Genomic DNA, 26,475 nt, shown 5'->3' on the forward strand with positions numbered 1-26,475 from the left:
TCGAGCCGGAAGGGAAGCAGAAGGAAACAGGCGCCGACCACGCCCGGCCGTGACCCGCCCTCGCCATTCAACCCCCAGATACGACGAGGCCTGCCGCCGCCGCCGCCCACCCACTCCCTTCACCGTGACTGACAGGCTCTGGGACGTCCAATCAGAGACACGGTTTCCCCCGGGCGTCCATATTTGTGCCTATCGTTCTCCCTGCCGGGGCGTTTTCTTGGCAGTTGCTTCCCCATTCCATTCGTCTGTTGCCAGGGCGGCGATGCTGGAACTTGGGCCTGTTCCTAAAGCAGTCGCTGCTTTAGAGAACTGTAGCGGCTAACGGCTTCAATCAGAATAGAGCTGTAACTTGTAAGGGACCTTGGAGGTCTTCTAGTCCAGCCTCCTGCTCAAGCCTACTGAGGCAGAAATGTCAAATAAGCATGTCAAAATCTTCTGTCTATCTATAAATACCACTCATGCATCATCACACAATCTCCAGAACCATGAAGCCTACAAACTTGAAATTTGGCAGTATGTTCCTCTTGGCCTCTAGGTGCTCACTAAGAATGGATTTTTCGAAATGACCATGGGAGCATTAGTATTCCGTATATTAATAATACGTTCTGATGCTCAGGAGTTCTACTCCCCCTCCCCACCTGCAAAACACAATCAAAGGAGAGGGGTTTCAGTTTTAGTTTCACAGCAGCAAGCAGCTTTAGTCCAGAACAGTTGAGCTAAGCCTTGCCCAGGCTCCTTGCTGTCTCCTTGATCACACAGCAAATACTGCTTCACTTTCCAAATAGCCCTCAACTCTCTCACACACTGACAGGACGCCAGCCAGATGAATACCGATGGATGCTGCTAAGCAGAGGCAGAATTTTTTTCTCCTTATTTCCCTCCCCCAAAACTAAGCCCAACCACATAGTTTCATAGCGAAGCACGGGTATCGAGCTGGTGTACCTATAATTATTTCCATTGCTGCATTCTGCACCCCTGTAGCTGAATGATCTTCAAGGGCAAACCCTTGTGGAGTAGCTGCAATAAACTAAATGGGCACTCACCACGGTGTATAATACTCCCTTATCCAATATGCATTAGCAGTAATGTTTTTATCTCCCTTTCCATTCAAAGCTCTAATCTGTGTTCAATAAACCTAAGTATTACTTTGCCAGCACATTGTTTAGTTTATTTAGTTGATTTATTTTTGTCAATTGCTTACAAGATAATAGGTATAAGTAAAAACATAGTTATGAATACATGGATACGTATAAAAATAAATAAATAAAAGAAACAATAGGACAGGGATGGTAGGCACGTTGGTGCGCTTATGCACGCCCCTATCTCTTATCCCAACCCACTTCACAAAATTCTTTTGGGAAAAATAGGAGAAGGAAGGAGTATTAGATAAGATCAGCGCTTTGAGTTATTTATAAAAATAAACACAGGATGAAAATATAAATAATTGTAGTTTGCCTATTGTACTGTCTCCTTTCTTTTGTATTAGTATGAAAACTGACTTCCTTCAATCTGTTGGTCACTATGCCATCCTGGAGATTTGCTGGCACAATTTGCCATTGGAACCTTTACAGATTATTCTTCTGTTTGCCATATTTCTATAAATATTTAATCAGTTTCTATAGCCTTCTGACTGGAATTCTGAGCTAACTTCATATTCTAGGACTATTTTCATTTGATCTTTTTGGAATCATCAATACTTTTTCATTGGCATCCTATAATGTAACCAATCAAAGTTTAAACTACCTTTTGAGTGCAGAAAACTTTTGGAAAACTTCTTTTTATTTGTATCTTTGGTATCTATCAATGCCACTGTATTTCTGCTTTTTGTTTCTTTTAACAGTTCTCTGAAATTATTCATTAAATTCCTTCCTGTGATCTTTACTTGTTAAAGATTTTTACAAGAATAAAAGATGAACATGAAAAAATATATGGAGCTTTTAAAAGAAGATAGATAAAAGAAAAATAACAAACTGGAATGTTAAAATAAACAGAAAGCAGTAACTCTTCTAAGGAGAAGAGTTGTTTCCTATATTGTAAGGACTGCCCTATCTTGGTTTCAAAAGTTTGAACAATCATTGGATGGCAGAAAGAAAGATGGGAAATTGATTTTTGTAACTGATGTAGTTGCCTTCCTATTGCTGTATTACTATAAGATAGAAAAATGTGACTTGGATCCATAGCTATAAATACAACACACAGTTTAGTTAAATATGTTGAGTTACTTGTCTGCCTTTGTTTTAATCATTTTGGGATTTTTCTTTCAATATTAATTCCCATCTGAATTGAGCTATTATCTTAGCTGGTCATAAAATGATACTTCACACCTGTAATTTGAAAACTAGATTTTTAGAATGGTTTCAGATCTTATTTTTGAAGCCAGTTTATGAGTAGACTATTTTTTTTCCGGAAAATCAGCAAGGATCTCAGCTATAAACTTATACAAGAAATCAAATTTGATGTCAAGAAATGTTTGAGATAATAGATAGTTTGAACTAAATGTACTATAGTTTATTAAATACTTTTATATATATTAACTTCATACATTGATAGCCCAAGAATTAATTGTTTCTTACAAGATATTTGCAACACATACAGGTAGTCCTCAACTTATGACCACAACTGAATTTAAATTAAAACAGCTGGAGAGTTTTCTCTTTTTGTTGCAAAAGCCCGAGAATAATAATGAACTGCAGAAAAGGGAAAAACTGAGATCTGCAGCCCAAACTTTCATATAATTTCATATAAACAAGCTTAATACCCGTGTTGTTTGGGAGGAAAATAAGGAGAAGAAAAGTCTGCCTCTGCCTACCAGCATCCATCCATATTCATCTGGCTAGCATCCTGTCAGTGTGTGAGAGTGTTAAGGGCTGTTTGGAAAGTGAAGCAGTATTTGCTGTGTGAGCAAGAAGGATATAGCAAGGAGCCTGGGTGTGGCTTAGCTCAATTGTTCTGGACTAAAGCTGCTTGTTGCTCTGAAACTGAAACTGAAATTGAAACTCATCTCCTTTGATTGTGTTTTGCAGGTGGGCAGTGGGAGTAGAACTCCTTAACATCAGAGCGTGTTAATAATATACGAAATACTAATGCTCTGATGGTCATTTTGAAAAAGCCTTTCTTAGTGAGCACCTAGAAGCCAAGAGGAACATACATGCCAAATTTCAAGTTTGTAGGCTTTATGGATCTAGAGATATTGTAGTGACGCATGAGTGGTATTTCACTTTTATATATATAGAAAATTCAGATCCCACTCATTAGAACATAATTCTGAATGATGAAAGACTGTGGTCTTTTACTCTTCATAATGATTACTATCTTATTTATTTCACCATCTTTTCTTAGTTGTAATAGAAACAGCAGAAACATTTTTCACAAGCAATCCTATGATATTTACTAAAAGGACAGTTTAATTTGACTTTTTCCCAAGAGTAATATTGTAACATGTTTGTAAGAATTTAAATTATTACCTTAGGCCTTTTGCATCTTGACCTGCAACTCTAGCTAGCCACTTTTTTCTTAAATGACAAATCAAAGTACCTTTAAAAGGTTGTGGTATTGTGAATAAAATCTCTGCATGTTTTCTACACCATTGCATTTGTTTTTTTGTTGAACAAGACAACTATTTTTAAAAAGGCCAGTATTGCAGAGTTTCTATTTGGCTATGACCTGAGTAAAAACAGAAGAATCACTCATTTTATTGTTTTAGCATTTGCAAGTCAAATTGTGGTTTAAGTGTTTAAGACTGTCCTCACGAATTCATGTAACTCTTGTGGAAATTATAAAATATTTTCTATAAATAGCAATAGCACTTAGACATATACCTCTTCACAGTGCTTTTACAGCCCTCTCTAAATGGTTTACAGAGTCAGCATATTTTCCCCAACAATCTGGGTCCTCATTTTACTGACATTAGAAGGCTGGAAGGCTGAGTCAGCCTTGAGCCTGGTGAGATTCAATCTCCCAAATTACAGGCAGCTGGCAGGAAGCAGAAGTAGCCTGCAGTACTGCATTCTAACCACTGTGCCACCAGGGCTCTTAAATAGTTCTAATATAGTTCTAGCTATATATTAATTAGAGAATACTCCTGCTTTTCCTTTTTTGCTGTTTTCTAAATGGATTAGTATCTTGTCTTCAAACCTTTTTGAAAAAGATCATGTAATTATTAAATTTTGTTATTTTTCCATTGTTATAGCTTCAAATTTGGGTTATTATTTCTGTCTAACTGCCACAATGGTGTAAATATGAGCTCTTAATTGACTAGGAAACCCATTTTTCACCTAGTCTAAAAAGGAATTCTTTATGTTGTTTTGATTAATACAATTTTATTATTTTCCTTTAAGAGTTTTTGCAGAATACAGATGTGTCTTGACAGATAACAATACCTAATTGGTTTTGCCTGACCTGAGATATTAAGCAGGTCTGTGTCTGATTATTACTTATAGAGATATCCAGAGAAACCCAGAGATGTAGAATAGATGGGAAATTTTTTAAGCATCTGAGCATAAGGCAATACAACTCACTTTTATTTTCCTACTAAGAAAGCTACACGGGCATGTCTCTGAAGTTATCAGGAGTCAAGCCTGATTTTATCTTTACAAAGACATACTATTTTGTAAGTTTGTGAGTGGGAGCAATTGGACAGGGCTGGCAAACTCACAGCCTATGGGCTGGATACATCACATGCTGGCCACACCCATGCCCAGTTTAGTGAAGGGGAAAAAGTCTTGATACATCATGTGATGCCACTGTGAGGTCGCGAGTTTGACACCCTTGATCTAAGATACGCATATTGCAGTAGTTGGATTAGCCAAGTAATATTCTATCTACAAATCAGATGTCTTTGTTGTATAAAAATTTAACCTGCTTATATTGGCCTCATATTTAAAAAAACAAATCACTATGACAATTTATGCCAATTTTATGAAGTAGAGATAATCCTCAACTAATAACCATTTATTTAATGACTGATCAAAGTTTTAAGGGCACTGAAAAAAGTGACTTATGATGAATTTTCACACTTATGATTGTTTCACCATCCCTATAGCCCAAATGATCAAACTTTGGGTGGTTGGCAACCAACATGGTTGCATCATCCTGGGCTCCTGGGATTGTCATTTGCAACATTCCTAAGGAGTTTCTGACAAGCAAAGCCAATAGGGAAAGCCAGATTCACTTAACAACTGCATGATTCATTGAACAACTGTAGTGATTCACTTAAAGATGGCAAAAAATGTAATAAAATGGGGTATAATCCACTTAACACCTGACTTTCTTAGCAAAAGAAATTTTGGGCTCAGTTGTGGGTGAGAACTTCCTGTATTATACTGACTCTTTGTCTTCCAAGTGCTAAATATTCACAAAACAATTTGTTTGGGCCATGAAGGGAAATCTTGTTATTTCTAGTCTAGCTGTATTTAATATGATCGGTTGAAACACTATCATGAATAGGTTTTCCATAAGAAATGTATCTATGTAAATAAATTGTCCACTTTGAAAATGTAAAATTCACATGGAACATAATCTTATCCTATATTTACTTAAAAGACATCAGTAAGCAAGGTGAACTGATTTCTGGTGCTTAATCTTATAATGCAATGCACAGCATGTTGTTCAATTCAGTGTGCTTTATTCCTAAATAAGTGGGCAAAGAATTGTGTCTTCAAGAAGACTGATTTGAATTCAGATTTAAGTCATTTTGCATTAGTTCAGTAGACATTTATTGAGTTTAGGCTATTCATGACTAAATGTATGCCAAATTGATTTCAGTTGCTCTACTCCAAGTATGAATAACCTGGGTGCAATCTGTAGTAAATAATAATTTACTACAAATAATACTACAAATAATTTTAAACAATTGTGTTTTAAACCTTTTGTGGGTTTTATGTTTTTATGTCCCTTTTTTTCTTTTACATAAAACTATCTTTTTAAACCAAATGATCATTATCCCACGTCTCAAATTTCTTCAAAACTTTAACAAGCCTCTTTTTTAAGTCCAGCAGAGAAAAATTATTCTGATTATTCTCTTGAATTGGCATTTTTGTTTCCTTTGTTAATTTTTAGATCCTCATCATTTTTTATATCTAGTGATAAGTTCACATTTTTTTCCATAATAATATCAGATAAGTTTTGTTCCAAATATTTTTCTGTATGAGCATATTCTAGTGTAACAGCTCCTTGTTGGAATAGGGTGTTCATAAAAGCAGACAACATAATTGACACTGTTGATTCAAAGTCCCATTGCTGTTCTTCAATGTTGGTGAATTTTAATAGTTTCTAATCTATTCTTTAATAGTAAAGTTAGATCACAGTAAAGCCTTCTGGACATATCTCCCAAAAGAAAAGAAACCCTTCCCTTCCTTTTTTTCTGAGGAGTTTATTGGAAGGTTACTCTGAATACACAGAAACTGAAGACCAACTTAACTAGAGGGAATCAGTGTTTGAACAGAATGAAATCTCTGCCCAATAAATTATCTTTTCTAGTGATCATGATGGATGAACTTAAGGAACTATATATACAATGTCTAAAAAAGTGCATGCAGTTGGTCTGAATATACAGATACATGGAAATGCAAGAGTATGCTGGAGTGGACTAGATAATGTGCTGAAAACCCAGAAAAAATCAAAGTATGACTGATGGATCATCAGGACACAAACTTCCATGATCAAGAACTAACCAAGAACAGTTAGACACCTCCTCAAATTGTATTCTGCATTGCACTTCATGACAAGATTGATTTATACCAGCTGTTTAGAGTTCAATACTTTGAAGGTACAGAATAAGAGATTAAGAGTTATGTGCATTTAATCTGGGAGAAATGGGTGAAGTATGTAAGAGTGTGATGAAGATGTTCTCCATTCTGTAGCTCACCATTTTACTTCCTATTTTGCTATTTTTCCCCACTTTGGGAAACCTTTCTGGAATCAAGGAGCTACAAGACAGCTTTTGGTAATTATTTGATTATTAATGTAGATCACCTCTCTGTTAAATTGTGATCAATTTAAAACAATTAATGTTGGAACAAAAAGGGAAAAATTTTGTTTGGTGCTGAAAGGACAGCACCAATCTTATCTTCCACATAGGTTGGATGGGGACAAGGAAACTGAAGTTGGCACAAGTCCTCTGCATTAGTTTTTATTTACAGTATAGTCTCAAAATACCCTCTAAATTTTGTTGTTTTTCTAGATGTAGTTTCTCTAGGCAATCTTTCACTTAACTTTAATCTAGAAGATATAACAAGCAGGTAATATCTCATCTCATATCCTGCACCATTTCCCATTTCTCAAATGCCATTCTTCCCTGGACCATGTAAGAAGACAACCTTCAGCACAATAATTGAGTATGACATTCCACATTAAGACATGTCATTTAGTGAAGGCTGTCTTCTGGAGATGGTGCCAGATATGAGATATTACCTATTTGTATCTTCTAGATCAGGGGTGACAAACTCGCGTCACCACGGCAGCATCACGTGACATATTGGGACTTTCCCCCCCTTTGATAAACTGGGCATGGGTGTGGCCAGTGCGTGACACATCCAGCCCATGGGTTGTGAGTTTGACAGCCCTGTTTTAGATTAAAGATAAGTGAAAGGCTACTTAGAGAAACTACATTTAGAAAACAATAAAATTCTGACTCTAAAGAGGATGAGATAATACCGTGACATTTTCAGATATAATTATAGCTTAGCACTCTAGGGAAATTTAGATTGTTGATAATTATGTATGACTGTTGTTACTTGGATGCTGCTTTTGTTCTGTAAAGCAAACACGATGCTATTATTTTTGGGTCAACAGCTATTTCTTCAACCAGTTTTAAAATACTTTCAAAACATTAGCTTGAGATGAGCCTGCACATTATAATTACATTTATAATGGCATATATTTATTTGCATTTGTTTATTCTGATGTTTTTCAGGAGCAAAAACTACAGTTGTTTCTGTTTTTTGTTAGGTTTATTTGTTCATGGTACCCATACATTGAAATCAGTGAGTTTAAAAATTGGAACTTGGAATTTAAGTTCCATAATATTAGTGCTAGAAACTGCTGGTTATTAATAGCTTAAAAAGAGTGCTGTCCTATTGGTGGCTAACAAATTCTCTGCTATTATATCAACATTAAATTACTGTTGCATTCTTAACTATATTAGGTATTCAATAGAACTTGCAATTTCGGCTATGTATAACTAGGTAACCTCTCAGATTATCTTGAACTGAGTAAAACCAATCTCATTAATATACTTTTAAGAATATGATCTTTCATGTGTGCATTGTAAACTATTTTGGGTTTCTCTGTAATCTTATATTGATCAAAGGCAGGCTAATGGATAGGTAGACATTTTTTAAAGCTGGGAGAGAATGGCTGACAGCTCCTAATTCACAGACATGTGCATACCCATATGCACATATATAATACAGGTATTTCTTGACTTACAACAGTTTATTTAGTGACCTTTCAAAGTTACAACAGCACTGAAAAAAGTGACTCATGTGTATGATGTTTTTCACATGACCATTGCAGCATCCTCATATGATCAAAATGCAGATGCTTGGCAACTAGTTTATATTTATGACAGTTGTAGTGTCTTGGGGTCATGTGATCAGCTTTTGCGACCTTCTGACAAGCCATCAAACCATCACTTAACAACCAAGTTACTAACTTAACAAATGCTATGATTCACTTAACAACTGTAGCAAGAAAACTCATAAAATGGAGCAAAACTCACTTCAACATAAATTTTGGGCTCAATTGTGGTTGTAACTTGAGGACAACCTATAATTTACATTTAAATTCAACCTTTTAAAAAAATAGGAACTAATACATTAGATTGCATAGAAATAATGCTGGATTGTGGTTTTTTTAAAAAATCTAATTCATATTGATTTGATTTGATTTCTATAACTGCAGTGTACATCATAAAAACCTAAAACAACAATACAGTATAAATTAAATATACATGGCTGCAGAGTAAAATTATTGCCATAGATGTTAATATAACCAAGAAATAGAATCCTTAACATATTCATGGCCCCAGGCCCAAGCTCGTAACCATGTCTTCAGAAGAATTAGGGTCATCCTAATCTTTGAAGGGAGAATATTCAGGGGGTAAGGGCTTTAGCAGAGAAGCTCCATCTCCTAGTCCTTGCTAACCAATATTCCTTGGCTGATGGGACTTATAATATGCCCAAGCTGCTGGACCAAATTGCATAGGTAGAAACAACTCTCTAGAATAGGCAGTCATTTAGGTAACCTGGCTCAAAGCCATGAAGGGCTTTAAACAGTGGTGGGATTCAGCCAGTTTGCACCAGTTCGGGAGAACCGGTTGTTAAGTTTCTGAGCAGTTTGGTGAACTGATTGTTGGAAGAAATCATTAGGGCAGAGAACCAGTTGTTAAATTATTTGAATCCCACCACTGGCTTTAAAGGTGATAACCAGTATTTTGAATTACACCCGGAAGCTCACTGGTAGCCAATGCAAGTCATGTAGCATTAGCATTAAATGTGTTGAATATCCAACACAATTTACCATCTGTGCAGCCACATACTGTACCAGCTGAAGCTTCTGAATGTTTCTCAAGAGCAGCACCATGTAGTGTGCATTGCAGTAATTCAGATGAGAGGTCACAAGGGTTATGTGTGAATATGAACAAAGCCTCCTGGTCCAGAAACAGAAACAACTGGCTTACAACATTAAGGTGTGTAAAGGCCCTCCTAGCCATAGCTGCCACCTACTCTTCTCACAGGAGCACTGAGCAGTGAGTCCAAAAGGATCTCTAGATTGCACATTGGTTCTATCTGGAGCAGAGCCATCCCTCTAGGATCATCTGTGGAAAAGACTTGTCACTGGAAGATGACAAATACTCAATGCCACTCAGTCTTACTTGGATTGAGTTGAATCTATTGCGCTTCCTCCAGACCCGTATAGCTTCCAGGCACTGGTCCAGACACCCACAACATCAATCACAGTCCAGGGTGGAGATGAAAAGCTTTATACATCAGCATACTGATGTCTCATCCCAAACCATTGGATCACTTCACCCAGAGGCCTCACATAGATGGTAAATAGGAGAGAGAGAGAGAGAGAGAGAGAGAGAGAGAGAGAACGAACTGGGGCCTTGGGGCACCTTATTTATACCAACTAAAAACAATCCTGGCAGAAGAAGGAAAACCAGCCCAATTCAGTGCCACCCACTTTTAAATATGAAGATGCATCATTTGTATATTATCAAAAGCACATCTGTTTCAACATGACACTTGAAAATGTTTTGGCAAAAAGGAATTGTGGCTAAATAATTTTGTAAATAATTTTGTAATCATCTATTAATAATACACAAGGTACAGAGTAAGCAAGCTAATGGTATTTCACCAAGGGTTTAGGAAGTGCTTGTGAGTAGAGACCTTACAGTTGCCAAGTTTTTGACATGTTAGTGTGACATTGGATAAGGGAATCTCAATTATTTAAAGGCAAACAGCAGAGTACTATTACTCTGTAAGGGTTTGCATCGAAGTTTTAGTTTTGTAACCCATCCTAAATTGCGAAATAATATAAGGCCTCTTAAATTGGGAAATCATAATAAAACCTACACAGAGCTTATCAGTTCCCCACCTGGCACAGACTTAAATCTGCTGGCAGTATTCACACAATGTTTTGCAGATTAATTACTTTCCCTTTACAGCGACGTTGAACTCGGAACTCTGTCCACGGGGCACTTTTTTTAAAAAAAATAATAATCTGTGTTCTAATTGCTACGTCTAACTTCTGTTCAAATTCCAATTCCACGCGATCGCCCCGCCCACAAAATAGCTCGGCGTCGCTTTTCCCTCCCTTGCCTTCGCTGCTTGCCCCGCCTACTCCCGATCCTGCCTTGAAGGAATCAACGGCTCGCCCAAGCTGCCACGTTTCCCTGCTGACGTTGCCCGGCCGGCTGAACCTGTCAGCCAATCGGTTACCAAAATATCAAAGTTGAGTCAACCGGGAAACGCGAAAGAAAGAGCTTTGATTACGCACGCGTCGACCCGCCTGTAGGTTTGCTGGGAAAGCGAGTTTTTTTGCGGGCTCCGCTCCAAAGCAACCCGAAAGCTGTCACGGGACTTGGGAACTCAGTTCCCCAGCATTCCTTGCCAAGGATTCTCCACCGCCTTCTCACCATCATGTAAGACCCAGCCCTCCCCCAGAGGCTTCTCCGTTTCCTGGTTCGGTGGTGGCAGCCATTTTGAGTTTTAGGTGCTAGAGCGTAGACGACGGCAAGTCGCCGCTGGTGTGGGGAGGGGTTGTTCCTGTTAGAAGGAGACGCCGCTGTTGCCCGTGTGTGTGTCTGTCGCCTTTGGGTGTTGGTTGGCCCGGAAGTCCGACCGTTCCAGGAGCCGCCGGTGGTGGGTCTGACCGCCGCCTGCTCCGCGGAGAGAGCTCATTCTCTACAGGCCGTGGGGGGCCCCGCTGACATGTCCAGTATGAATCCCGAATAGTGAGTACTGTGTGGCGGCTTGCTTTCTGGTGTGCGTGGGGACAGAAGGAAGCGACGAGGTTGTAGGGGGGAGCAGGAGACGGGGACGCCGGGCGGGATGAGATCAGTGGTTGACGGGATGGAGCAATTGCTCCTTGGCGAAGGAAAACAGGGAGGCAGAGGCGGCTCTGGGGCCAGCAGTCCCTGGGAAAACAGGGGAAGCTGCCGTGGCTCTGGGGGGGATCCAGGATGGTTGGTTGTGCCCGCAGCGAGTAAACAGAATTGGGGGCTTTGGCTTTAGGATGTTTTCAAAGATGCATTCTGACACCACCACCACCACCACCCTTTTGAAAGATAGGATTTGGCCCGAAACTTTTTCTGGGAATCCTTTTTGTAAGATGTAAATAATCGTCTCAGCCTTTGGGGGGCCTTTCCGATAGCTAAGCGAGTCGGTTCATTATTTGGTGTATTCTGTAGTTGCACAAGTGGGGGATCTTGTAGGTCTGATTCCGTGTCTTAGTTGCTCTCCTCGAGCGACGGTAGAGTCCCATCTACTTTTCTAACCACGATTTACGTAAGCAATCCGGGATCAAGATCGCAGCTCCCTGTTGTTAAAGCTTATAGTGGGCAAATGGTGTGCGAATAAGGGAATAAAAACCACATCTGAGATAACTTTTGTTCATGGAAGCCTCTTAGGTTAAATGAAGGGAGAAAGTGTGGTTTCAACCAAGGAATTTAGGGAAATGTACACCCCCCCCCCATTTAATACTCCCAACTGGATGTATTGGAAGATGATCCAAGGCCATTTACTAAATGATTGTGGCATTTAGAATACCATATATCAAGTAGACCTCAGTATGATTGTGTTTTTTTTTCCCATTTAACCTGTTCAATTCACTTTGTCTTAAATTAGTGACCATATAACATGCATACATATGCTCTCCACTGGCTTATAGATTTCCTTAGAAGTCTTTCTCTAAAGGTTGTTCTGTTCTCTTTACATGTTGCTTTTTTTCTTGTTTGCTTAGGTGGGGAGCCTTGACTAAAAGCTGTATTTAATATTTAAGGGAGGTGGGGAACTGATGGACTTTGGGGAAAGTTCAGTTTTAACTATGATATGACTCTAGTATTGCTTAGTTCTCATCTCTTCCCCACAATTAATAGCAGTTAATTGTACCACTGAAGTTCAGCTATAAGGGCCAGAGGCATTTTCAAGAATTTACAAAGGGGGATTTAATATTGACAGTTGTCTGCCCCTGTATATTACATTCTGTCTTTACCAGTATCCTCACCTTTGCTTTATAAACATATTTACCTTTATCTCTAGCCATTCCTGTTCTTGTTCATTTCTTTAAACTTAAAATACAGCCTAACTCTGGACTTATTTTTCCCTTCATATGTATGTAGCTTGTTTCTCTGTACCTCTGCTTGTTATTTACTTGTTATTTTCATCTTGGCAGCATTGGTACTCCAAAGTACCAATTATTCAAAGCTCTTTGAATAATTTATATTGAAGGATAATTTGGCTGCAAATGTTTGGAAAATAACTCATTTGAATTTATGTATAATTAATTTTCAGTCGTGCAACAGTAAGAAATATAGGGATATAGTATTCTGATTGTTGGTGGACTCAGTGTATGGCAACCACAGTTAAGGCAGCTACAGTTTTGAGGCCTTCTTATGTAAATGTATACTATCTGCAAGGTGTAAAAAGAATGACTTTGAGGAAATGGCCTCCTAATGTAAGAAAAAACAAAAACTTAAACCAGGAATGACTTGCCTGAAAGCCTATACTGTAATTTGTTCTGAACAGCAACTATTTCTGGAGTTTGTCTTCAAAGTTTACTGAGAAACTGAAAAGAAGTTCTAATGTCTGTAGGGACATTTTTGTGACAAAACAGTAGCAATTGTCACAATGTTGGTGAGAAGATTTTATGATATGTTTTAAAAAATTAACTGTTGGTTCTTCTAAACTGAGAATTGATTGCTTATGTATCAGGTTGCAAAGAAGTCCCCCCCCAATTGCAAAATACATGGTATTCTCATTTAATTTTGCAGTGTGTAAACATTCAGTAGTATTACTTTACAGTGGATAAAGTAATCTTTACCATTTGATTTCTGTGTAGCTGATTCATACTTTCTGACCAGTTGCTATTGACTGATTATTGTGGATCTTCATTTTAGCTGAGTGTCATGTGTTTGCCACATGATTCTTAGAATGCTTTCTGGGCTTAGGTTGATTTTGCAATGTTGCTGCATTGCAGTGAAACACTTCTAAGAAATGAAAAGAAGAAATATGAAAGCAACACCAAATGCTTAATGATGATTTCTTTCTTATTAAGGACTTTTTGATTGCTTAATAATTTTTCTCATCATCCACCCTCATTCTTTGGGTGCTACAGCTTAAAGGCTGAATATCATCAAATCTTGTTCTACTGTTTCCAGGCAACATTAGCAGTGGCACTTTAGAACAGCAAGTCTAATTTTATCATGAGTTCAAGTTGCATGTGGTGAGAACTAGGGCCTCAAGATTAAGTGTATTTGTTTTTAGCATCCAAACAAATAATGTTTGATATAATGTTGATACAATGTTTGATATATATGTTTGATATCTATGTTGTAGCTTAACATATTAAATATAGTTTTCTTAATTATGTAGGGTTCTGTACATTTTAAACTCTGAAAGTTTAATAATTTTCTGAAAATTCTCAAATGAAATATTGAGTAAGATCAAAAGGTATATGGGGATGACCTTTTAATAGGACCCTAATCCATGATAAATATGGGGGGTATTTTCTTATCTATCGGATTGGAATAAGATCATGTTGGTATGACTGATATTTTTGAAGGATAGACCCAAGAGGTGACGCGGGTGGCACTTGTGTTGCCTCCCTGGCTTTTTAGGAGTCCATCTTGCCCTCAGCACTTTGAATATATGAAACTTCTGGGAAATACCTTTTATAGGTTTGGACTAGAAAATTGCTTTAAAATCATGAACATGAGAGATTGAGTTGAAACTGAAATTAAAATAAAATAGTGCATAGAATACCATAGGTAGGAGAAGATGGTTTGTGGGAGATGTGCAACCATGTGTGGATTGGATTGCATTCCTTCTGAAATATTGTTTGATGATCCTGGATTCAGTGCAAGCAAGCAACCAAACCAAGGTTCCATAATTAAGTATTTTCAAATTTTACTGATAAGTCAGCAAAAACTTTTAAAGTTAATATTTTTAAATTTGATGCTTCAGTTTAGTAAAAGAGCAGAACAGTATTTGGTTTAATGCTTCAGTTATTTACAGCACAGAAAAGTACTAGAATGCAGTTGTAATTATTAAAATTAACTTGTAGTTTACATCTGTGGCAACTTTTCATTGATTTCCTTTATGAGGTAGTGCTAAGTTGTATTAATATTAACCATTTTATTTTACAATAGTGAAGTAAAATGTAATATATGTATCTGTTTTGGATAGGTAAAGTGTCAAAAAGTAACTAATTCAAATAATTGTTAATAAGGATGCATTTTAGCCAAGGTATTTGCCTGACATAGCCTAGTTTTGGAAACTAAGTAGAATCAGCTGATTAGAATTTGGATTGGCAATTTACAAAGAATATCAAGGATGTAGGTGAGATTGGAAAGTTGAAAAAAACATTCTGGAAGAAGACAGTGGCAAATTAGCGCTGTATTGCTGCTAAAAGAAAATACAATAGTGGAAGTTTGTAAACCCTTTAGAATTATTCATAATCCTGAACTATTTGATTTACAATGTAACTGGAGTTTCGTCTTGCCTATTAATAGAGTTTCTGGTTAAACAAGACACAAAACAATATATTATGTCATGTCTTTTTTGAACCCTGATCCACCATTCTCTTAATAGGTTTACATTGAGTTAGATGATCCAAACAATGGCAATCACATGTAAGTTTGAGGGGTGGGTCCTTTTCTTAACAGAGACAAGTCGATTGCTAGATTCAGTCTGCTTTTCAGGACACAATTTATGGAACTGAATCTTGCCCTAATCAGATGAGATCTCTCTGAACTCTGAAAAGGATTATCAGTGCTCAGGAAACTATAAAGAACTATGAAATCTTTTGTAAGCAGTTTACTCTCCATCATGCCATGGTCAGACACATAGTATACAAATGGAGAGATATAATAACATTGTTACCCTCTTCCCAGATGTAGTTGTCAATTGCCACCTGTTTCAGGTTTGCCAAAGACTTCATATTGCAGACTGGAACAGTGTTGGGTGGGTAGGCAAAACAAAAATGGTACTTTGTAGTGTTGATGAGAAATCAGAATTCTGTATTCCAACAAAAGAATCCCCTCAGTGAAACATGGCAATAAAAGTACTATTGATTGAAATTGTTTTGAAGCCTCAGAAATCAGATGGCTTACAAATGATCAGGGAGTAATGTATTCTGATTTGAACCAATACATTCTAGAGAACATCAGCTTAGCCAGCCATGAGTTGAATGTGAGTGATACCGTATATCAGTGGTCCTAGATATACATCTACAGCAGAGTTACTGAAGTGGAAAAAGTTCGCATTTTTGAATGGCCAAATCTAAGGCCTGAATTTAAATCTATTGAAATGTGGCACGACTGAAGCAATCAGCATGCAAGATAACTCCAAAATATCTGAGTTGAAGCAGTTTGTAAGGATTGAATACCAAAGAGATTTGGATGAGGTATTTGCTACTAAAGGAGATACCACAATTAAGGTAATCTTCACATTATTTCTCCAACAAAAGCAGTGATTGTTGGTTCAGCATATACAATGGGAAAAAAAAGACAAAATACATGGTTTTTAAAGTTTGTATAATGAGAATCTCTTTAATTGGTAATAGAATTCAGATGAAACTCAGATCTCAATTGTAGGCTACAGTACTAGGATTATAGTTACCAAACATTTAAAATTCGATCACATGACCACATGGATGCTACAACAGTCGTAAGTTTGAAAAACTGTCTTAAGTCATTTTTTCAGTGCTGTTGTAACTTCAAAGAATCATGAAATAAAAGTTGTAAGTTGAATAGTATTTGTAATTTAACTAGGCTGTGATTTGAATGAGTCAATGAAAATCCCTCTACTATATAAAGAGAATTAGAATAGCATGAAGGATTCAGAACATCTTGAAAAACATTACCTTGGACTGAGATACAGTTCCTGGCAGAAAATTATTGTAATATAGCATGAAAGGCATTTATTCAATAAAACCACAGGCTCCTCTGTCAGAAATGTCTACATGAGTTTATTCACTTCACTCTTGTAAATGTTTGAGATTTTTCTGTAAGTTACCTTGTAGAAAGATGGTCTATAAATTTTATTAATGAATAAGTGTACATAGGAGCTATGGCATTTTAGTTTGTATATGAAAAACATTTTTTCAACATCTTAGATTACACATCTTATTTAGAAAAACAGTCTGATAAGTGCCTTGTGCATTTGAAGAGTTAACTTTTTTCTGAAGCCAGGTTATTATATTAGATATTGATATGCAGGCTGTCAAAATACTAAATTTGTAAAGCGAGCCAGGCTGCAAGATTAAGGGCTAGAAAACTTAATTGTACTAAGGAAGTCTTGGTGTTGCAGTAGGTGTCCAACTTTTTATAAAATTTTCAACTTCAAAGTTTTAAACAACATATCCTTTTAGCATGGAAATAATGATAAATGGTTTTATTTCAAAAATTCACTAGTATTTGTCAACAGCTATGTATTTTAATTTTTGTATTTATGATATGATTTTTTTAAGATTATTTGCAGTCCAGTTAGTTGCTGACATAGGTAGCTATATAAATTGAATACATGGTGTTGATGATCATAAGTGATCTGAAGATTTCATTTAATATAATGCACTTGACTTACCTTACTTCCAGCATAATAATAAAAGAGTACAATACAGAATTCCATGTGAATCTTTTTGCTGTTCTCTTCATGAACTTCAATCCAAAACCAGTCCCAATGAGAACTTTAAACCATGTATTTAGAAAGAGTTTTCCATAAAGTTGTAACATGATTTATTTTCAGAGCTTTTCAGTTATCGAAACATGGAAGTCTTAGCATAGCTGATACTACTGTATTCTTTCCATAATGTTTAGGTGTTTTGCTTATAGCTCCTCACTGCGACTGTTACACCAAAACCCATGAAAATTTGTATACGATAGTAGTATTGTATGACATCTTTGGTCTGTCTGTGGTGATAGCTAATGATAGATGGGAACATAGAAGTAAAAAGCAGAATATTGAACCAGCTGGATAGTGCCAAAGGGATTGGAAAAAGTCTCAGTAGTAAATACCGATGATTTGTAATTTAAACATTTTAACATTCTGTTTAGATTGAGAAAATTGTATAAAAGAATTTCATTCACTTGTTTCAAGCATTCTAAAATTAATTTCTGTGAAAGCATATAGTTATGACTTAGATAAATTTAATTATGTTCTATAAGTTTGAAATCTTAGAATCACTAGTATTCAAACTGCTTAAATTTGAATACAAATACAAAATTCTGAAAATTCATTACATTTTATGTCAGAACTTTCCTTGTAGTGAAATGCAAAGGTACCATATTTTTCAAACTATAAGATGCTCCAGGCTATAAGACGCACCTAGCTTTTGGGGAGGAAAACAAGGGGAAGAAAAACTGCCTTTGCCTCCCAGCAGTTTGCCTCCTTGCAGCAAACAGCCTGGTCAGCTTCAGCACAGCCTGATTTAGCACGAGCAGCTGATTGGTGGTTGGATCTGCCTCTCGGAATACCGATGATCAGCTGTTCCAGGCTGCGGGGATCGCTGCTGCCCATCAGTGCTGCCTCCTATTTCGGCCTCCGCATGTCCTGTTTTTGGCCTGTTCCAGGCAGCGGGGATAGGTGGCGGCAATAGGTGGCAGCACCGCCTAACTGTAACCCTAAACCTGTTTGCTGCAGAGGCAAATTGCTGGGAGGCAGAGGCTGAAGGGTGTGGGCCAGGGGATGGGTGGGGCTTTGACAACATTCGCTATATAAGACGCACAGATATTTCCACCCACTTTGGGAGGTGTGTGTGTAAAAGTGCATCTTATAGTCTGAAAAATAAGGCAGTTCAATTTAAAGTCCTTCCACTATTGGTGACTTCTCACCAGGGCATCTAGAGAAGAGTCTTGGAAAATAATGATGCTAGGCTACATAACAAACGGAAATGTTACAAGAATTCTATTTGCAAACAAATGGAAGACGGTGGAAGTTATGTAATGCAGGCAGGATGCTCCAGTGAGCAATCTGGGAGCTTTATTTTTGACCAATTTAAGTTCTAAATTGATTCCAAAGAAGTGCTATGTATACTGCACTCTGTTGCCGAACTGTTTATGACAATGGTAATATTGCTAATACCAATTTTAGTAGAGAAAGAAACAAGGGATAAGAACAGATTTACAATAACCCTAGGCTGATTTGTTTGCCTTTTCGCTGTGTAAGTGTATTATTTAAAGAATCCCACACATGAGCCAACTATCAAAAGTAGTTCCATCTTCTGGATGGAATGGATTTTATTAAAGATTGTTTTGCTCCGGATCCCTTATTCAAGACAGACTCCAAGAGTCGAGCAAAGGCTGGAGGGGCAGTTATTTCTTACTACCAGAATTCTCTTCCAGAAAGTATCAGTTACTATATTGACCAACTGATCTAGAAAGAGAACAAAACTAAAGATCTGTAACAGTTCTATTATTTTCTAATTTTCATCACAATTTCGTTTCCACAAAGCCACATAATTTAGATTTAAATTTGGGTTTCAGTATTAAATTTATTTATATAATTCCTAGCATATCTCGACAAAAAGAAAATTGTCAATTTCAATGAAGATAAAACATAATATGTTATATGAATAAATAGCTTTAATCTATCATACTATTGTGCATATAATTGTGGTTTTCTCTTTGCAGTGATTATTTATTCAAGCTACTCCTTATTGGAGATTCTGGTGTTGGAAAATCTTGCCTGCTGCTTAGGTTTGCAGTAAGTTGTCTTGCATTCTCATCTTTGGATTAATAATAGCAAATGGTATTAATAACTAGATGTTTTAGCTTCCATAATGTTTATACTTGCCAAGTATTTGTAAAATAAAATATCTGTTTGCAAGAAAAGTTAGAAAAAATGCTAATCTTGTGTGTGCATTTATAAGACATGGAGTTAATCCTTTACAAAACTAAAAGCCCTTAAGCACATTAAAAAGTCTAGAGTTCTTAAGTTGGAAATAGGGCTAAATTTGGGGGTATTGAATTGTGCTTGTGATGTATTTGGGTGAGGCCAGTTTGTATGCTCAGTCAAACTAAGAGTAATCAAGAAATAAATCCTGCAATTCATACTCGGCCTTCGCTACAGTGTGAATTATTGAATTGTTACATATCTTTCCAGGTCTATCTACAGGTAGTCCTTAACTTACAACCATTTGTTTAGTGATTGTGCAAAATTACAATGACACTGAAAAAAGTGACATGACTGTTTTTCACATTTACCACTGTTGCAGTGTCATGTGATCAAAATTCAGGCACTTGGCAACTGGTTTGTATTTATGACAGTTGCAGTGTTCTGTGGTCACGTGATCACCTTTTGTGACCTGACAAGCAAAGTCAGTGTGGAAGCCAATTAACAATTGCAGTGATTCACTTAATATCTGGGGCAAGAAAGGTTGTAAAATGGAGCAAAACTTGCTTAACAACTGTCTTGCTGAGCCACAGAAATTTTGGGCTCAGTTGTGGTTGGAGACTACCTGTATAAGTGTAAACTATACAGAAATCTAATCCTGTAATTGGTAATGTTGGTGTGGTACACTAAATATATAAATGGCTTGATTATATTAATCATTAGCTTAGAGTTACTCTCTCAAACAAGCGAGAGAAAGCAGCTCTAATTGGTTCTTGGTCTTGCTACAAAATGGACTTCTACAATGCTTATGGCTATTCAAAATTATGATAGCCTTGGAAAAAGTGACTTTCCGAAAAGTATACTCACACTTAGAGCCATTGTATCTCCCCTATGGTCATGTGATTGCAATTCAGGTACTTGGCCACCTGCTTAAATCTATGATCAAATGCAACAACCTGTGGGTCATATGATCATGGTTTAATGCCTTTTTTGCCAGTTTCTGGCAAAACACCCATTGGGGAAGCTGGATTTGTTTAACTGCATGATTTGCATAACCACCACTGTACAAGTTGTCATAAAATCAGGCCTGATTTAATTTACAATCACAATTTATGACAGAAATCCCAGTCCCAATTGTGAACATAATTTGAGGACTACCTGTATGATCAATTAACGGCAGTCAGTTTGATAATGTTCACTGAACCTTCCCATCATCATCTGCGCAATCTCAACTAGAAGCTGTTCGTTTTTTTGCTAATGTATCCATCCTGGCTTCAGTTTAATCAAGTATTTGTTTAATCTGAAACAGGTTTTCCTGTCTGTGGTGGTGATGCTTTGGAATACAGTATTACTAATGATTCTAAAAAATGTTTTCTCATCCTAGGATGACACATATACAGAAAGCTATATCAGCACAATTGGGGTGGACTTCAAAATCAGAACTATAGAGTTAGATGGCAAAACTATCAAGCTTCAGATAGTAAGTATTATCCATTGATAAATCTCAGAAGATGCGCTATCTAGGGTGTTGTAAGCTTCATAGGACAATTATACCATTAGAAAATCTGCATTATGGCCAGTTCCAAACTCTGTCAAGCAGCCGCAAATGTGAATTGGTTTATATGTTAAGCATATATAATAAGTGTTGCTCTGCATTTTGTAGCTTGAAGGTACTTTGTGGCAAACTTACCAAAACGCTCCCACTGACTGAGGGTATATCCAAGATATGCCTGAACAAAGACCTTTTACTGGTGCCTCCTGGTAATGCTATGAGCTTAAAATGAAATCCCCAACAGCACTTTATAGTTGATTCCAATGAAATGGATTCTGCTTCATTGTTTCAGGTATTTCATCAGATCTTTGGTAGATATTTCAGAATCATTAGTTGACTAAGTAGTATTATCAAAGTTTTTAAATTTGTCCAGTTAAGAGCCCTGATGGTGCAGTGGTTAAAATGTAGTCTTGTAGGCTAATTCTGCTGACTGCCAACTACCGGCAGTTTGACAGTACAAGGCTCACCAGCTCAAGGCTGACTCAGCCTTCCATCCTTTCGAGGTCTCCAAAATGAGGAGCCAGTTTGTTGAGAGCAATATGCTGACTCTGCAGACTGTATAGAGAGGGCTGTAAAGCACCGTGAAGAGGTATATATTGTCTTATTGCTATCAGATCAGAATGGGTGCAGTCTTTTAAGCGCTATTCGTTGTTTTTCATAGTGGGATACAGCAGGACAAGAGAGATTTCGAACAATTACTTCTAGTTACTACAGAGGAGCTCATGGCATCATAGTTGTGTATGATGTTACAGATCAGGTAAGTGTTAGTTTGGCATTTGAATGAACTGCATGAGCGTGTCATAGGGAAGTGCAACTTTGTACATTGCTCAAAAAAATAAAGGGAACACTTAAACAACACAATGTAACTCCAAGTCAATCACACTTCTGTGAAATCAAACTGTCCACTTAAGTAGCAACACTGATTGATAATCAATTTCACATGCTGTTGTGCAAATGGGATAGACAACAGGTGGAAAGCAGAGGCAGTTAGCAAGACATCCCCAATGAAGGAGTGGTTCTGCAGGTGGTGACCACAGACCACTTCTCAGTTCCTATGCTTTTTGGCTGATGGTTTGGTCACTTTTGAATGCTGGCGGTGCTTTCACTCTAGTGGTTGCATGAGACGGAGTCTACAATCACACAAGTGGCTCAGGTAGTACAGCTCATCCAGGATGGCACATCAATGCAAGCTGTGGCAAGAAAGTTTGCTGTGTCTGTCAGCATAGTGTCCAGAGCATGGAGGTGTTACCAGGAGGCAGGCCAGTACATCAGGAGACATGGAGGAGGCCGTAGGAGGGCAACAACCCAGCATCAGGACCACTACCTCCCCCTTTGTGCAAGGAGGGACAGGAGGAGCATTGCCAGAGCCCTGCAAAATGACCTCCAGCGGGCCACAAATGAGCATGTGGCTGCTCAAACGGTCAGAAACAGACTCCATGAGGGCGATATGAGAGCCCGACGTCCACAGGTGGGGGTTGTGCTTACAGCCCAACACTGTGCAGGATGTTTGGCATTTGCCAGAGAACACCAAGATTGGCAAATTTGCCACTGGCGCCCTGTGCTCTTCACAAATGAAAGCAGGTTCACACTGAGCACATGTGACAGACGTGACAGGGTCTGGAGACGCTGTGGAGAACGGTCTGCTGCCTGCAACATCCTCCAGCATGACCGGCTTGGCAGTGGATCAGTAATGGTGTGGCGTAGCATTTCTTTAGGGGGCCGCACAGCCCTCCATGTGCTCGCCAGAGGTAGCCTGACTGCCATTAGGTACCGAGATGAGATCCTCAAACCCCTTGTGAGACCACAGACTGTCCAGGAGTTGGGGGATGCTTTAGTCCAGGTGTGGGAGGAGATCCCTCAGGAGACCCTCCGCCACCTCATCAGGAGCATGCCCAGGCGTTGTAGGGAGGTCATACAGGCACATGGAGGCCACACGCTACTGAGCCTCATTTTGACATGTTTTAAGGACATTACATCAAAGTTGGATCAGCCTGTAGTGGGTTTTTTTTTCACTTTAATTTTGAGTTTAACTCCAAATCCAGACCTCCATGGGTTGCTAAATTTGATTTCCATTGATAATTTTTGTGTGATTTTGTTGCCAGCACATTCAACTATGTAATGACCAAAGTATTTAATACAAATATTTCATTCATTCAGATCTAGGATGTCTTATTTTTGTGTTCCCTTTATTTTTTTGAGCAGTGTACATAGCAGCAATTAGGTGAAGAGATGATTGAATTCAGTGATTGTACATCCTCTCACTTTGAGTCTTAGTTCTCCTTGTAATATGTTGCGTTTTAAATCATCTCGCCACCCGCAACTCTGATGCTTCCACAAATTATTTTTAATTTTATGGTGGGTCTTTGCATAAAAGAAGAGTCTTAAGGCAAAGAAAAATCTTCGTTAATTCAAGCCATTTGTAAAGCAAAGGAGAGAGGCGGGCACTATTGGGATTATATTTAAAATGCAACTGGATTTGTCTTAGAATCCAAATGCGCTGTATTAAATGGCTGAGTTTAGATTTAACATATTTTATTTTTTTTAGGAGTCTTTCAATAATGTAAAACAGTGGCTTCAAGAAATAGATCGTTATGCCAGTGAAAATGTTAACAAGTTGTTGGTAGGAAACAAGTGTGATCTGACTACAAAGAAAGTCGTAGATTATACAACAGCGAAGGTATGCCTATCTTTTAAAACAACTTTAACCTTCAAAAACAGAAAAATATTATTGAATCCATTGCAATATTTATGAACTAGGGGATGCATAATGCTGAGAATGTGTGTGGTATAGTGGTTAAGACATTTGATTAAACGGGGTGCCCACATTCAAGTCTCTATTAGTGGAACTTCCCTGGTTGAATTTGGGCTGTCCACTATTTCTTAGCCTAGCCTACTCCACAAGGTTGTCAGCATAAACTTGGAAGATGAGGACTGAATATCCCATCATGAATTTCTGAAGGGAAAGCTGTATGAAAACTAACAATAATAGTTAAATCTAAGTGAGGTTGTATGAAAGTGCCTCTGATGCTTCCTTTTCATAATTAGCTAGAGAGCAATCAAATTCTTTTCCAAATCTGGATAATAGAACTAATAGTGATGTCTTTATTCTACAGGAATTTGCAGATTCTCTTGGGATTCCATTTTTGGAAACCAGTGCAAAAAATGCAACCAATGTAGAACAATCTTTCATGACCATGGCTGCTGAGATCAAAAAACGAATGGGTCCTGGAGCGACAGCAGGTGGCGCAGAAAAATCCAATGTTAAAATTCAGAGCACTCCAGTCAAGCAGTCCAGCGGAGGTTGCTGTTAAAACTTTCCTTCCCAGCTCTTTCTCAACAATGAATTTGAAATCTGAACCCAACTGAAAAATGCCTGAATTGTACTGTATGTAGCTGCACTACAACAGCATCTTATCGTCTCCACAAAGGTCAGAGATTGTAAATGGTCAATACTGACTTTTTTATTCCCCGATCTCAATAAAGCTAACTTCATTTTCAGAAATGTGTTAAACCTTTTGTGTGCTAGTTTATAAATGTGCGTAATCTTTGTTACTTTTTCTTATTGTTTCCTGTGGTTGGCTAAATTTTGAACATGATTTTGTTCTGATCTTATTGGCACATTTAGATGTCGGGTTTAGGCTTCTGAAGATGAAGTTTAGTCTTTGTTTTTCTATTCAACAGCACAATTGTGGCTGTGACTTTTCCATGAGTTCATAAGGCATTCTGTATAAAATGAAATTTACTAGTTCCATGTAGAGCTCTAAGGAAATGGAAAGAAAACACACTACCTGGGATCAGCACGAAATAACAGTGCGCAGCCAAAAGCAGGTTTGGACTCTCTGAGCAGCACCTCCCTTGGCAACCCCCTTTTGAAATAGCAGGGCATTTCCCTAAGGGGAGGGGGATTGCCATTCAAAAGGAAGTTGCAATCCCATAATAGTTCTTTGGATCGCAGATGCTGATTTTTCTTTACACTCTGCATATAATTTGTGGCTGCAGACTCTTGTAATTGGTTGCACAAAATGTAACAAACTGAAGAAATGTTTAATAAATATTGTACTTATTGGAAGTAATATCAAACTGTATGGTGATAAGTATTGTCTTAATTCTTATGAATAAGGGAAGAGGCTTGCATTGTGCTCCCAGTGAACTTTTTTGTGTGCGGTATTGGCACTTTAAAATCACTTCCTTATAGACTGTACCTGCCCAGCCCAGCAAATGACTAGCAAATATGGCCTACATGACATAAAGTGTCATGTGTTTCTGGCATGTGTGCTGTACTTGGAACACAACTTATACCATTGTTATAGAACCATAATCACTCTAGATGTACCATCTCTCTTTCCCTTTGCATCCTAATTGTGTTTGAATCTATTTCTGAATGGTTCCATTTAGAAATTATTTGTCTCTCTTGCTCTGTCATAGAAAAGGAAACAGTATTTTTCCTAAAGTATGAATGACTTCAAGCTAACAAAGGTGATGTTAACTCTAATGATATGTTATGTCTTTTCTAAATAATGTTACTTCCATTCTCTCACAATCAATACTGTTGACTTTAATAAAATTTTGTGCAATTTATTGGTCGGCTTGGTTATGCACAAAGGCACAAGAAAGCTACAGTGAAAAAAAAGCATAGTAATAAGGCAGCTGACCAAAAAAGACAAATAATACATTTGTGCAGGGAGGAAACATTTGAATACATATGTGAATTTGAGCAAAAATGTGGCTTGGTTATTGCTTCAGTGACCATATGTATAACTTTTGTATAAAGAAACTAATCCATTAGTGCCTGATATCTGGGTTTTAAAGTTACCAACTTGATAAAAGAATATCTTATTTACAAAATAATTTGAAAGTCATTGACACTTTTTGTAAGCAAACACTCAGATGTGATTGAAAGGCAAATGTATTAGCAAATCTCGAGAAAATTTCATCCCCATTATGGGATAGACTTTAGTGATCTGCAACTGGGACACACAATACCTTAATTCTTCATAGTACTGTTGATAGAAGATTGAAATTATTGAATTTCTGAATCTGCTCTTTAACTTCAACAATAAAGTGTACTTCAGAATGAGAATTGTTTAATCAGTTGATTCATAATATGCTTTTAGTATTGTATCAATTCATAAAGAAATGTTGCGTAGCAGAAAATTGGCTACAATATTTAAATGATGATTTGGGGTCATTCTGAAAGTGCTAAAGCTCTTGGCAATAATAAACTCTAAATGTTATTAACTGAGCACACTTTTTTAAAAAAATAAAGTGTACTATTCTGACCTTCAGAAGATGCTTAGAATACTAATGAATACATATTTCAGTACTTTTGTTTGCTAGACTTTATCTGTGCTTCTTTTAAAATAGTAGCTT

At 37.4% G+C, this 26,475-nt stretch overlaps 1 protein-coding gene across 1 annotated transcript; it reads left to right on the forward strand.

Annotated features, from left to right (window-relative positions):
• The first annotated feature begins 11,199 nt into the window (after positions 1 to 11,199).
• On the forward strand, positions 11,200 to 26,339 carry RAB1A (RAB1A, member RAS oncogene family). Its single transcript, XM_026712859.2, has 6 exons — positions 11,200 to 11,458; positions 19,352 to 19,424; positions 20,938 to 21,033; positions 21,767 to 21,862; positions 23,651 to 23,782; positions 24,219 to 26,339. The coding sequence occupies exons 1-6, from the start codon at positions 11,436 to 11,438 to the stop codon at positions 24,414 to 24,416; spliced, it is 618 nt and encodes a 205-aa protein (XP_026568644.1). The 5' UTR covers positions 11,200 to 11,435; the 3' UTR covers positions 24,417 to 26,339.
• Positions 26,340 to 26,475: the final 136 nt, after the last annotated feature.

This window comes from Pseudonaja textilis, chromosome 1, assembly GCF_049901715.1.
Source record: "Pseudonaja textilis isolate UNSWEBS1 chromosome 1, rPseTex1.2, whole genome shotgun sequence".
Lineage (NCBI taxonomy): Eukaryota > Metazoa > Chordata > Lepidosauria > Squamata > Elapidae > Pseudonaja > Pseudonaja textilis.

Bases quoted from the DNA above. Each gene is read 5' to 3' on its own strand.
- RAB1A (XM_026712859.2), top strand. From the start codon at position 11,436: ATGTCCAGTATGAATCCCGAATA. The intron at 19,425-20,937 runs GTAAGTTGTCTT...TTCTCATCCTAG, and splicing joins GCCTGCTGCTTAGGTTTGCA to GATGACACATATACAGAAAG. The intron at 21,863-23,650 runs GTAAGTGTTAGT...TATTTTTTTTAG, and splicing joins TGTATGATGTTACAGATCAG to GAGTCTTTCAATAATGTAAA.